The sequence below is a fragment of the Embiotoca jacksoni genome, unplaced genomic scaffold, assembly GCF_022577435.1.
Source record: "Embiotoca jacksoni isolate LCO1_2020_lvr unplaced genomic scaffold, fEmbJac1.0.p SCAF_15, whole genome shotgun sequence".
Classification (NCBI taxonomy): domain Eukaryota; kingdom Metazoa; phylum Chordata; class Actinopteri; family Embiotocidae; genus Embiotoca; species Embiotoca jacksoni.
This window is the reverse complement of record NW_027185285.1, coordinates 14,712,511-14,726,269: the sequence shown is the minus strand read 5'-3', so window position 1 is coordinate 14,726,269 and position 13,759 is coordinate 14,712,511. Positions and strand designations below refer to the sequence as shown.

Genomic DNA, 13,759 nt, shown 5'->3' with positions numbered 1-13,759 from the left:
TGCATTTAATTTGAATGTGTTATCAGTCAAAGAGGTGTGACTGTTATCTTATTTTACTATCTTCATTCTTTTCTCCCCAACAGAAAGCAGAGACCTAACAGAGAATTTTTCTAAAATGAAAACTATCATCTTTAAGACAAATGTGGTCAAACTTCCTGCCAGTGAGAAATTCAAAATCAGTTCCTGAAATGAAAAAATGTCAAATTACCATGCATATGTCCTACACATTACACACACGCTCGTAACATGCATTATATATCGTGCAACACGCAGCACTAATATAGGCATTATGAAATGATGCGTCATTCAGCTGAATCAGCTCATCAAGTCTTTAACTTGTGCATACATTGTTTTAAGCCAAGTGGCTCGTCTATTTGAGTTGATCCTATTATTGCATATACCCATAACTTGATGACTCGCCAACACTCAGTTGCTGGTTTATTAAGTACACCTGAAACTGATGCAGTCTAATACAACTGTCCTTTAATAAATTGTAACCTCCTTCATTAAGGTGTGATCAATTTTGGAGGTGTGGTTAGCCATGGTGAGCTACACCTCACAGATATAAACATGATGGACAAAAATTCGGAAACACGCTCCAGTATAACATAATACAAATCAAATGCAAAAATGTTGAATCCAAACCTCTTTAAAGCAGATTTAACTGAACTGAAAATTACAACCTCCCTGAAGGTGTTTATTGCAGGACAGGGTTCATTTTAATGAGGTTTACCTAATGAACCGAGTGTATTTTTACCCTTTTGACCTAAAGCCCATTCATGTTCTGTGCAAACATTTACACTAAAAATAAATTGAGGATACGTTCAAAAATAACCCCAGAAATAGTGATGGATGTCTAAAAGATTATAAATTCATTTGAATATGACTGAACAAGAAAATTTGCAGATTTACCTGGATAGAAGCCATTTTGGAGCTTTTACATCCCAAGCTACACTTTGACGATGCAATGGTTTTTTTTTTATTTCAACCTAAAACAACCTCCTCAAATTCAGTCAGTAACAGCTCCCCCACTGTGAGGCCAGGATGAACAACCTTGGGCTCTAATGATAAGAAACACTTGTTTGAAGTATGAAATACAATAAGTCTCTGTGTCCTCAGCACCAGGCCAGAGCGACATGTGAAAAACCCAAGCAAAAATTGACATGATTACTTCTGCCTCATCCTCACATACTCATAACAAAAATGTTATAAGTAGTAGAAAGCAGCCTCTTCAGTGTATGTGCAACGCTCAGCAGCCTTCTAAAAATGGCATTTTGTTTTAATAACAGCTCGGTCCCGGTGCAGGGACCTGCAGGGAGGGAGGAGTGATCATACTTTTACTACCTCAGATTCGTGATTTCTGGTAAAAAATAAATAAATAATAATAACAGTGTAAAAATCCTCCTTAAGCTTTCTGTGACTGTTTTGGCAGAGAACAGCAAATCACACAAGTAGACACATGTCACTGCCGATCTGAGTCACAGAGTGTGTGTTACGAAGAACAGATCTGAAACAGATTTTTTTTGGATGTGTGTGTGTGTGTGTGTGTGTGTGTGTGTGTGTGTGTGTGTGTGTGTGTGTGTGTGTGTGTGTGTGTGTGTGTGTGTGTGTGTGTGTCCTTTCATTTACATTTGCCTGCCTGTGTCCTCAGGTTATAATGATACTTTCTCCTCCTTATGCAGTTTCTCATCAATATTATCCATCAATGCTGACATATCAATCTCATCTACTTGGCATTCACCCTCTGGACTCACACACACATTCTGTGCATCCTTTACATAATATAATATCCTTTCTCCTGTGTGTATATCTCCCACCACCCTCTGCTTTATTTTGCAGCTCTGTAGTAGATACACATCAGATGTTTGCTCCCTAATCCTCTGCTATTAAATCTATTTGTCATGCTGAGCTTTGCCATCATCACTGACCATGTGTGTGTTTATATGTGTATGTGTGGTCTAGTTTTTATATCCTTTTTTGATCCCAAAAATCCAAGAACACCAAAGCTATCTTTCAGAAATCCTAAACATAAATAAATGGTAAAATAATGGGATGGAAATGTAACTATGATAAGTGCGTATGCGTGTGTGTGCTACAGGTTTTCTCCACTGCATCATGCGGCCCTTAATGGGAACCTGGAGCTCATCTCTCTGCTGCTGGAGTCGCAAGCTGCTGTCGACATCAGAGACCAGAAAGGTGAGCGGTAAACACATACACATAAACAAAGAAAAATAAATATGTGTCATATGTGTAATATGTGAGCTCTGTACAAAAAAGGAAATACTGAATGTGGCCCAGACACACATACTCATCAGTCCATAAGATGACATACAGTTAGCTCAGTGTATGATGGATATGTGGATATTTATGATATATATATATATATGTGTGTTAATGTGTGTGCGCAGGTATGCGGCCGCTGCACTACGCAGCGTGGCAGGGGAAGGCGGAGCCCATGAAGTTGCTGCTGAAATCAGGTTCTTCTGTCAATGGCCAATCAGATGAAGGACAGATTCCTCTCCACCTGTCAGCACAGCACGGCCACTATGACGTGGTGAGCGACACCTGTTCCTCAACAACAACAGAGCTAAATCTAATCACCCTGTGTACCACCTAACTATCCAATATATGTATTGATAAATCAATAACATTCACCATTATTCACCACCATGATTCGCCATCTTTTAGTTCCGAAATAGCCAAGGCTGAAAAAAATTCATCATCAATGATATCAGTTGGCACCATCAAAGCTGCTATATCATAAAGGATCAAATGACTACATGAAACGAGTCCGTTGGAGTTTCATCACATGACTCAGATCCATAATAGCATCCTTGTTTTGGTGTTCTTTAATACTTTTTTTCCCTCTCACCCTCAGTGTCACGTTAGACAACTTAAAAAAAAAGAAAGAAAAAAAAAGACACCACACACAATCTGCCCAGCAAACTACAGGCAAACATGTTTGGCAGCGAGCTAGTGAATATAGTGGAGTATTTTGTGTAGCGGCTAAAGAACCACACAGGGAGTTGGAGGAGACCAATTAAAGCTAAGCTAAAAAAGAGAGCGAACATTCGTGTTACATTTACTGTTGCAAATCTAAATGAATGCTCACAATTTTCTGAGAGTGTTGGATGTGTGATAGGCAACTGTTTGCTAACATATGTCAGTGTTGTGTTCACAGCTTGTTTCTGCTGCCCCCTGGAGACCAAAACAGGATAAAAAAAATAGTCTTATAATCGGAGTCAACAGCCGAGAATTATGACTTCTAGGTGGCTTTAGAATAACTTCATCCCGCTTGTCATTATTTTCGCTGACTTACACGAACTTTGCTAGCTAGCTATGAGGGATTATCAAAGCATAGAAATTAAAAGGTTTACCAATTAAGTAAAAAAATCGGGAAACACTGCAGTGCTGCTGCAGGCTTGCAAAGAAACAGTGAAATACAGCAGACTCACTCCCAGAGGAGAGAGGAGCGTTCACAGGCTCTACAGCTGAACAACCACTGCTACTTGATTAAATATCCATGATTTATACAGGGTAACAAACTGGGGCTGAAGCTTTAATCCGCAGCTGCTCCCAGTGTGCAGGGACAAATAAATAAAATATTACAGAAACTTAAACAGACCGCAGATTGAAAAATGAATCATTTAACATTCAGCAAGACAAAAGCAAAGCGCTGAAAAGATTTTAAAGACATTTGCTCTAAAAACAAGGATGGCAAGGAAGTGTTTTTTATCTGAGACAAGGGACCCTAATTTGCTAGATTCTGCGAATATGTTCCTCCGTTTTTTAAAGTGCACGAAGAAGCTGAAAGCGCGGTGAACTCTTTCCTGTCTTGGGGAAATTGAATCCTCTCACGTCTTTTACCACTTCTAACCCATCTTTTCCTTTCACTTGATGCCACAGTGGTCGTCAGAGGTCATTGTACGATGACAACATGACAACAAGCCTAAACTACGCTGAGTCAGTGTTCTGATTTATGGTACAATGATGGTAAAATATACTTTAAAATACATCTGCCGGCGTAGAAATGTTCTCTGCTCAGCCCTGCTTGTCCTTTGATTTTTAACAGCAGGACATGAAAGTATTTTCTGATCAATCATGTGTACGTGTGAACGTGTAATATGGGTGCGTTTATAACTGTTTGTGCTTGTGTACGTGTTGTGTGATTGTCTTTGATCCCTGTTTGGTTTGGTTTCTTACCACAATCCAAAAAAATCCATGTTAGCCGTTCACCAAGCTTTCCGTTCTCACATATAAACAGCTCACTGTCATAAACATGACGGATCACTCAAACTTCAAAGCACATTTTGAACAGTGGGTCCACTGCATTCTCAGATAGACAGAGCAGGTTTGCCAGATTTAGCAAGCAAGAGTAGGTTTTTGTTTTCCAAAATGACAAATTGTCACCGGCAGACTTTATAATCTGTAGCTGGAAAGTAAGGTAACATTATCTCCATGACTTGGTTGAAAAAGGCAGACTTTTTCATTTTGTAAAGGGGTCGTAAATATGCACTGTTTGGATCCATACATGATATTGTGTCAAAACAACTTACAACAACCCCCTTTCGATAACTAACAAACAGAAGTGAGCAGGAAATTGAGATTTCAGACAATTGATAATACTGAATATTTCAGTTTGCATTATCATCATCTGCAGTTGAGTCATGCAACAGTTATTTTAGCATCTGTAACATTTTTGGATTGTTAGCAGAACATAGTACCTAAGCCGTGGACACTGTCTATTTTTGTTCTTTGTGGGATTGTGGAAGCCTGAGAGCAGGTCAACACACTGGTCATCTATTCATTGTTTCCACTTGTGTGTTGGGTTATGGAATGGCTTAAAAATAAGACACCGTCCTCCACAATGTGAATTTTCAGAGTTAGTGTCAGTTGCCAAGCTATGAGAGGTAAAAAGTTAACTGGCTAAAACTAATTAAAGACCTGTAGACCTGTGTTCTGGGAGAATTCCTGCTATATGTAAACCGAAGTGAGTCAAGAGACACGTGTTGAAGCAGACTCTGTTCCAACATTTTTACTTATTAGTGTAGCTTTAAATGTCAGGTTACGGCTTCACCTCGCCCTCTGTATCCTGTGACAATGGTTGTTTGTCTACATGTGGCAGCTTTGTGATAGACTGGTGCCCTTTCCAGGTGCCCTTTCAACATACGGATGGATTGTTTTTCTTCTGATGTGTCTCTGTGTGTTTGTGTTTCCTGTCTGCAGTCTGAGATGCTGCTGCAGCACCAGTCCAACCCATGTATCGTGGACAACGCGGGGAAAACACCCCTGGACCTGGCCTGTGAGTTCGGCAGAGTTGGGGTAAGAACCTACGGCTTCGCTCATTATTCAAAAACAGCGTCAACTAAACACGTGACATGGGAATGCTAAATTGTGTTGCATATGTCCTGTTTGTCTATGTGTTTGTGTAGGTGGTCCAGTTGTTGCTGTCCAGTAATATGTGCGCTGCTTTGCTGGAGCCCAAAAAAGGTGACACCACCGACCCTAATGGGACATCTCCGCTCCACCTGGCTGCCAAGAATGGACACATTGACATCATCAGGTACACACACACACACACACACACACACACACACACACACACACACACACACACAGACCATGTCTAATGAATCACTGGGTTTGTCCTCCTGGAATTACTGATAAAACAGATGTGTAACACCACAGGGAACTGAAAGAATAGCTTAACAAATCTGTTGCCGTACAGCGACTGCTGATGCATCAGTCACATACTTGTAAATCCATTTTTAAAGACAGCTGATGGGGCTGCAGATCCATTCCGTCACACTAAATGTCAAGTCATTATAAGCTCATCTCAGCCGGGATTGAATTTTTGCTTATGTTTTTGCAAAACTCCATCACGGCAAAGGGACTTTTGTTGCCATGGCGATGACAGCATTGAGTACAAAGCTTCAAAGAGATCCCGGCAGAGCGTTGAACACACACACACACACACCACAAAGTCCATTTTTCTTCTCACCGCTCTCGACCACTTTTAAAGTAACATAGGGCGTTACATGTGTCTGTTGGTGGAGCTCGCCCAGCAGACGCGGACAGAGAGGCAAAGGGAAAGAGAGAGACAGTGAAAGGTGAGAGGACTGCAGCTGAGGGAAGATCCGAGAGAGAGCAGGAGGACAGAAGAGTAGAAAAAAAAAAACAGGTAGAGAGAGAGGAGTTGAAAACGGAGTGGCGTGCCGTAGATGATAGAGCAGAGGAGTGATAAATGATGCCACGGCCAGCAGTCTGTGGAAGACACTCACTCACACTAAGTAAGAGGAAAATTAAACGTGTGTTTGGCTTTTTTGTCTTTTTCTCCGACCGCGTCATACGAGGGTCGGAGATCGATAGGTTCTGAGAATGCTGCCGTTTGCGTGCAGCGCGAATGACCAGCTGTGGTTTTCCAACATGTCAATGCACCCGCTCACAGCGCATTGAAATCACAAGTTTCTGACCCACAACAACACACTCGTAGCTCCCCACCACACCTACTCGCTGGATTTGGCTCCTTGCTGCTCCTTTCTGTTCCCCAATAATTTGTCACAAACTTTGATGTGGGCTCCCTGCTGAAGTTTCAGGGATGTAAAACATTGCAGACATAAATTGTGTGTAAGTCAGGAGCTGATGATCAAGCAACAGAATTTGTAACACATACTCATTGGGATTGTAGCTTCCTCCTGCTCCGTGCACGTCAGGGTGCTGCACACTGTGCACATGCAACGGCAGCAGTTATTAATTCACCCTTGTGTTATTGGTAAAGCTGACATATCTTGTACTTATTGTCAACAAATCCCAATAAAAAAAAAAAACAATACAAACAGTGGATTGAAGCTACAAACAAGTACAGTGTGGTCTGCATGTGCAGCCAAAGCTTGATATACATTAACAGAGCTCCATGCTTGCAACTCAGTGATGGTGTACTTAGGCACAGTAGTGCTTTGCAGTAAATGTTAATGTGAACATTTTAATATTATCACAATAACAATATTCAAATGCTGATGTTTAGCAGGTGTAATGTTCACGTGAAGACCAAACAGAAAATCGTTTCCTTCTGCAGTCTGAGTCCTTTAAAGCAATTTTTTTTTGTGTAAAACGACAATTCTGTCGTTTGTGTGATGGAATAGTTGTCTGCCAACCAACTGAGACTCCAGGGACTTACTGTGGCTGGTAATTAAATATTCTGGTACGTAATCCACCGGCTACATGTACAGTTTAAAAAAACACATTATAATGTGTTGGTATATCCTCTTTTAGACAGGCACCCCATCCCGTTTTTCTGGTGGCTATTTAACATGTCAGTCTGGTGTGTGAATGAGCCCCCTGATGAATTTTGCAACCAAGTAACATTTCTACATCACCTTCAAAAACAAAACACGTCCGAATGAATGCAGTCCCATTGATGCATAGGAACATACAAGACTGACGAAGAGGATGTACAGATCACAACAGTCTAGATTTGACTGCTAATACAGATTGCTTTGAATTTTTGTAGAATACGACGCAGGCAAAAATATTTTGCAGAAATAGCTGGAAATTGCTCCGTTTGTGTAACTTCCTTATACTCTCAAGCCTTATGTGTTATAATGCATGACAAATATTGTACGACTCCATCTGTAACGATCTTGTCTGAATAAAGCTGTAATGAATACAGTCAACGAGGTATAAATGACACAAAGGCTTAACTAACGGTTTGTCGAAGCAGACCCTGTCAGGTATTCAATGTCTGATTGTGAAATTTAAAGATATTGATGGGTAGATTTTCTTTCTGTCCAACAGAGCCAGGCTAGTTGTTTTCTCCTCTTTTCAGAGTTTGTGTTAAGCTAACTGTTTGCAGGATGTAGCTTCATATGTCATGGACCAATATGAGAGTGATATGATCCTCTCTCCATCAGAATGGGAATAAATATATTTCCAAACTGCCTTTTGGCAAACTTGTCTGTCATATATCTTTTATAGTGGCTTCCACCCTATAATGGCCCAAGTGATTGAGTGCAGGGGTGGATGGAGTGATTTGGGGGCCTCAGGCAAGCTCAGGCACAGGACCTCCATCGTACCTTATTTTCACCCTTTCTCTAATTGAGAACATTGGTACTGGTGGTAGTAGGTCTTTAACTTGAGTTAAGCTATTAATACCTTACCATACCACACCATGTTTCACTAAACATACTAAAAAGGCCTGTAATAAAATGCAACTTAAGAAAAGCTATATATATGTATCATAAACAAAACGTATTTACATTTACTTTAAATCTATTCATGGTAAAGCTCTTTATGACTTGTACAATTGTACATCATATTTTATGAATTGTGTGTAAAATCTGCATTTCAGCAATTCAGCATTGCTCAATTGCTCAACAAGATGTTCCTAATTTTGACAATATTGCGCAGGTGAAAGAAGGCTTGCTTTATGTGTGAGTTAAAGGACAGATCCTGAGAAAAGTAAGCAGTAATTCTCCAACTGAACGGGCTGAATTACTCCTGTCGTAGTATACAGTTGCTTTGAATGGAAATGCTCAATTACAAGTACCTAAAACCTGTGATTAAGCATAATACATGACTATATGTCCACAGTTACTATCCACCACAGGTATTAAACACATTGCTAAGTGCCGTGTATTGCAACTATTTACCTTGGTTTTTTTTTCCTTGCTTGCCTGGCATGAACTGAACTAAATTTAGTAACTCAAGATGTGCTTTACTTGAATTGTTTCACTTATTCCTGCCTACCCACAAGTAAAACATTATATTGTTAAATTTAACAACAAAGAACGAGACAAAAACACCCTTCTTTTCTTTTTTTCTATTGTTTTCTTCATCTCTTACTCCCAACGTTCATATCTGTGTCTCCATCTGTGTTCCTCTCTCGACGTCCTCTCGCTCTCCCCTCTTCTCTCCTTTGCAATTCTTCACGCTCAATAATATTTTTTGTCTCTGACCCCTCTTTGCTCTCTCATCACACTTCCAACTTGCTTCCCTTACTCATTGTCCTGCCCTCTGCCCCTGCTGTCAGGCTGTTGATCCAGGCCGGCATTGACATCAACAGGCAGACCAAAGCGGGCACTGCCCTGCACGAAGCTGCCCTCTGTGGGAAGACTGAGGCAGTGAGACTCCTGCTGGAGGTAAGTGGAATTTTACCCTAAACCTGCCAGCACTGAAGCCCCAAGCTTAAAGGACAATTTCAGTTTAATTTAGACGGTCTGTGTTATATTTACATTTTTCAAAGCCAAACCCACATTATTGTCCTCACTGTTGTAACAATATCGTGAGGGGAATGGTGATGGGATGGACATTACAGGCGGGATGATAATGATGTAATCCTCTGTCATTTAATGAATTGTTCTGGACAGCATGTTAGCATGTGCATGCATTGGAAACAGAAACTGCTAATAACTAATGCAATACACTTCTAAAGACTCAAACAAAGAACAAAATAAAGTCTACTAACACAGACTCAAGAGAATACCAACAGACGTTATAACAGCCCTGTTTTCATATTTGTTTTTTAATGGGCCTGCACGTTGGTGTTAGCATGTTTAGTTAAAAGACCAAAAATGTTCCTGTTTTTCCTCCATGTTATCAGTTTCATCCACAGAAATAAGTCAGAAATTCACTTTAGAATACAATGAGAAGATAATTAATTATAGGAGGGCCAAATGTGTTTGCCAAAAGCAGATAATTGCAGCTGCAGTTATTACTGGGATAAAAATGACCACAGATGTGCTTTGGACGGGATGTCGGCCTCTGTGCGCATCATAAACATTATAGGCTACATTATAAAACTTAAAGACGTATATGAGGCAGCAGTGTTTTGCGGCATAACAACTCATTTGGAAGCAAACTCAATATGTGACATACAGAGAGATGTGATGTGAAAACATAGGTTGTATAGAAATATGGACATAGAGGTGTGATATCACGCATCGGTTTACTGTGTAGCTGGTTGGCACCATCGTTTTCATTGAGAGCCAAGACATTCGAAGCAAGCAGTACGGGGAGTTGCCTTTTCCTCTCTGGAAACAACCCCCTTCCTGGGCTAACGTTAGCTATTCTAACTGTATTGTGCTAACAAGGCAAAAATCGGGCCACAAACGTTAAACTTACTGGACGATTGTGGAACTGGTATATTAATTGAGGGTCTTGTTAGTGTAACTCCTGAACCACAAACACAGTAGAAATCTGTCTGGAAAAAAAATTAATTGTTGATTCTTTGAGCAGAAGCAGAATCAGCGTGAGCTCAAGAACAAATGAGCCAACTATCAATCTCAACGGCCACACATCAGACATCATAGCCTTCAATTCTTATTAACGGAGCAATACTTTGCCAAATCAACACCCACACATATTAGAGGGACTAAATTTAAGCATTTCATGATAAAAAAAAAACAAAAAAAAAACAATAGTGCTGGCACAATTTGAATGGGAGTGAGTTTGAGCAGGGGATTTTTTTGGAAACAGTGTCTTGCGGCAATCCTTCGTACCTCAACTCTGGCTTCAGCCTCAAACTGTAGAAGTTGGAGCTTGTGTGGAAGTAAAATATCAATTACTAATACAGTCAGAATATAGATTTTTCAATTAAGCAGAAGGAGCAGATGTGACTTTTGTATGTCGATCATTTGTAAATAGTGAATTTAACTTTTTTTGTGGAAAAAATAACATCGACAGACACTAAACACATCACTTTAAATGACTGCAGGCAAACATCCAGATAACTAAACTATAATTGGCAATAAAATAAACTTAACATTAAGTCTACAATATGAAAATATGTCAAACACAGGAAAAACTGCATATTGCATTGAGTACATTTGTGAATGTAACCCAGTTTGTCACAAAACTGTTACTACTAACGTATTTATTGACAGTATCCTCATTATGAAAATATTGATTCCTTGAGAAGGATTACACGTTTTAAATGTAATAGGGGGGATGGGTGGCTGAGGCCTATTCATGTAAAACATTTGGAAAACCCCTTTATGCCCATGTGACAAATATGAGGCACAGTTATGAAAAATAGTGCTAAACGGCAAGAGAGAGATGATGCAAATTGCCCATTTGTGCTAGTGACATTAAAGTGCCTCGAGGTTTATGAAAACAAGAGAGGCAATATGTTTTACTGACTGTGACTGTGACTGTGTTCCAGCATTAGAAGCTAACTTTGTCATTTAGATCAGGAGCTACAAAGGTTTTTGCCCCAAAGCGTCCTTAGACTGAATTCATCTTTGTTCATGCGGCCTATATTTGAGTCAACAGATCTTAATGGGATATTGCTTCTCAGCTTTCGGCTGTCTTGGCTGAAAAATAAGACACAGTTGTAATTAATGAAAGAGCCCCAGGGAATTAGGCTAATTTTCTTTTGACGTCATGATGGTAAATGATCACCTCCCTGAGGTGTTTAATCAGCATGAAAAGACTCTAATTTATGAGCTTTGAGTAACTCGTTTCTGTGTTTTGATTATTTTTGAGCAGGTACATTATTGTGTTATGTTATAATTGGTCAGACATAATGAAATGATAATGATATAATTTGTTTCAAATTGAAATTTGACATTTACAGTGTCTCGTGTATTTTCATGTTCTGCACAAAATTAAATTAATTAAAATTAAAAATGATTTGAGTTAAGAAGTCTAAATACCAAAACCACCTTTCTTTCTCTTCTACAGAGTGGTATCAATGCTGCCGTGAAAAACACCTACAGCCAGACGGCACTGGACATTGTCTACCAGTTCACTGCAACACAAGCCAGCAGAGAGATCAAACAACTGCTGAGAGGTTGGATGGATGGATGGATGGATGGATGGATGGATGGATGGATGGATGGACATTTTGTGCTATTCCTTTAACTGATGCTCAACAGCAAAGCAGAAATACATCAAAAGAAATGTTGCGACGTTTAGATTATAAAGTGATGGTGTAGAATTTTATGGAACTGGAACTATTTTCCACAATATGATGTGGATCATACATCAGTGTACCTGTATATTTGCTGTGATATACAATATAATGTACTGTCTCTGTCTGTCAGATGCGTCTGCAGCCCTTCAGGTTAGGGCTCTGAAGGATTACTGCAACAACTACGACCTGACTAGCCTCAACATCAAAGCAGGAGATGTCATTACGGTAACACACACACACACACACACACACACACACACACATGCGCGTGCGCAATGAGCATTCTTCATATCAGCAGTAAAAAAAAACAAGATATTTATGGACAGACACACACACTGAGCATTTCTGAGTTAGTTTAGAGGTTAGACTAACTTTTCTCTTGTGTAATACTAGTTTTACTTCTTCATACTGCTAAAAATATAATTTAAGCAAAATCATTTCAGTTGAGAAAATGGTGTCTTAATTCAATTGCTCACAGCTCATTGGTAATGCAGTTAGGTAGGACTAAAACAATTAGTTTAGCCCTAAATGCCTAATTGATTAAGTCAATTCGTAGCCAAAAATTAAAAATTTGTATTGGTTCTGTCTTTACAAATTTCCCAATCCATTTTGATAGCAAACTGAATACATTTGGGTTTTGAACTGTCTGTCCTTTTATACCGAAAGATTCATTGATTACATTAAAAACTAAACTGCAGATAATTTGCGGCCACTCTCCCTGAAAATCCTCCTTCCAGTTCCTTAAAGTCGCTCCAGGTTGTGCTCCGCTGTTGCAGATTAACCTAAACAGCAGATTCCAGTTTCTGTTACTGTCATGACAAAATATTCCAGCTAGCAGCTTGCTGCAGTCTTAAAGTGCTTCGAAGAATTAATCCCATAAAAGCAAGTGGGCTTACTTAATATAACCCTGACAACTGCTCTGTTTGTGTTTTGAAGTACTAGCAGGTAGTTTGAGAATTTTTGATTCCTTTTTGGTCATATTAATTCAAATCAATTCGATTCAGTTTTATTGATATAGAAAAAAAAATCACAACATCAGTCATCGCAGGGCACTTAATTTTATAAGGTCAAGACCTGACAATATTAAAGGGAGAAACCCAACGATTCAACATGAGCAACAAACTTAGAAAAACTTAACAAGAAGAAGCCTCTGACAGAACCCGGCTCAGAGGTGGGCGCCCTTCTGCCTCGACCAGCTGGGATGAGGGGTGAGTGGAGAAAGAAAAAGAACAGCATTGATTGACAACAACCTATAAACACTGGACACTTGGTGTGGCCAGTAACTGCAGATCAGAAGCAGCAGAAAGGTTGAGGGAGAGGAAAAAACTACACGGGAGAAAAGACACAAAGTTAATGACTTGCAATAGTGGCACAGAAATGTATAGAGGGTGAGAGAGAGAGTTTAGAAGAGGAGCTGGAGAGGTGGGAGGGCCACCAGCAGCCTAGGCCGATTGCAACATAATTAAGGGATGGTTCAGGGTCCCCTAATGGAAGGAAAAAAGCAAGCTATTCTTAAAAGTAGAGAGGATGTCTGAATCCAAACTGGACGCTGGTTCCACAGGAGAGCAGCCTGACAGCTAAAGGCTGGAAGGCAACCTGCACTTCAAGCGAAATGTTCCAGTGAGAAATTATGATTCTATACGGTCTTTGAGGTATGATGGAGCTTGGTCATGCAGGTATGTGTATGTAAGGAGAAGGACTTTATATTCTATTCCTGATTTTACAGAAAGCCAAAAAAGAGAAGCTAATACAGGAGAAATAAGATCTCTCTTGCTAAATCACATATCTTTATGTCATCATTATGGAAGCAAATTGCGGTCTTTCAGAGAAAAGTGCCAAAAAAGTATC

General features: G+C 39.8%; 1 protein-coding gene across 7 annotated transcripts in view; it reads left to right on the top strand.

Annotated features, from left to right (window-relative positions):
* Nucleotides 1–13,759, top strand: part of caskin1 (CASK interacting protein 1) — a 111,380-nt gene that overhangs the window by 67,170 nt on the left and 30,451 nt on the right. For all 7 annotated transcript variants that reach the window (XM_069149835.1, XM_069149841.1, XM_069149838.1 and 4 more), the window contains exons 3-9: nt 2,099–2,196; nt 2,409–2,554; nt 5,227–5,322; nt 5,433–5,563; nt 9,029–9,137; nt 11,680–11,788; nt 12,042–12,136. In XM_069149835.1, the coding sequence (XP_069005936.1) occupies nt 2,099–2,196; nt 2,409–2,554; nt 5,227–5,322; nt 5,433–5,563; nt 9,029–9,137; nt 11,680–11,788; nt 12,042–12,136 (784 nt within the window). The remainder of the gene's footprint in view (nt 1–2,098; nt 2,197–2,408; nt 2,555–5,226; nt 5,323–5,432; nt 5,564–9,028; nt 9,138–11,679; nt 11,789–12,041; nt 12,137–13,759) is intronic.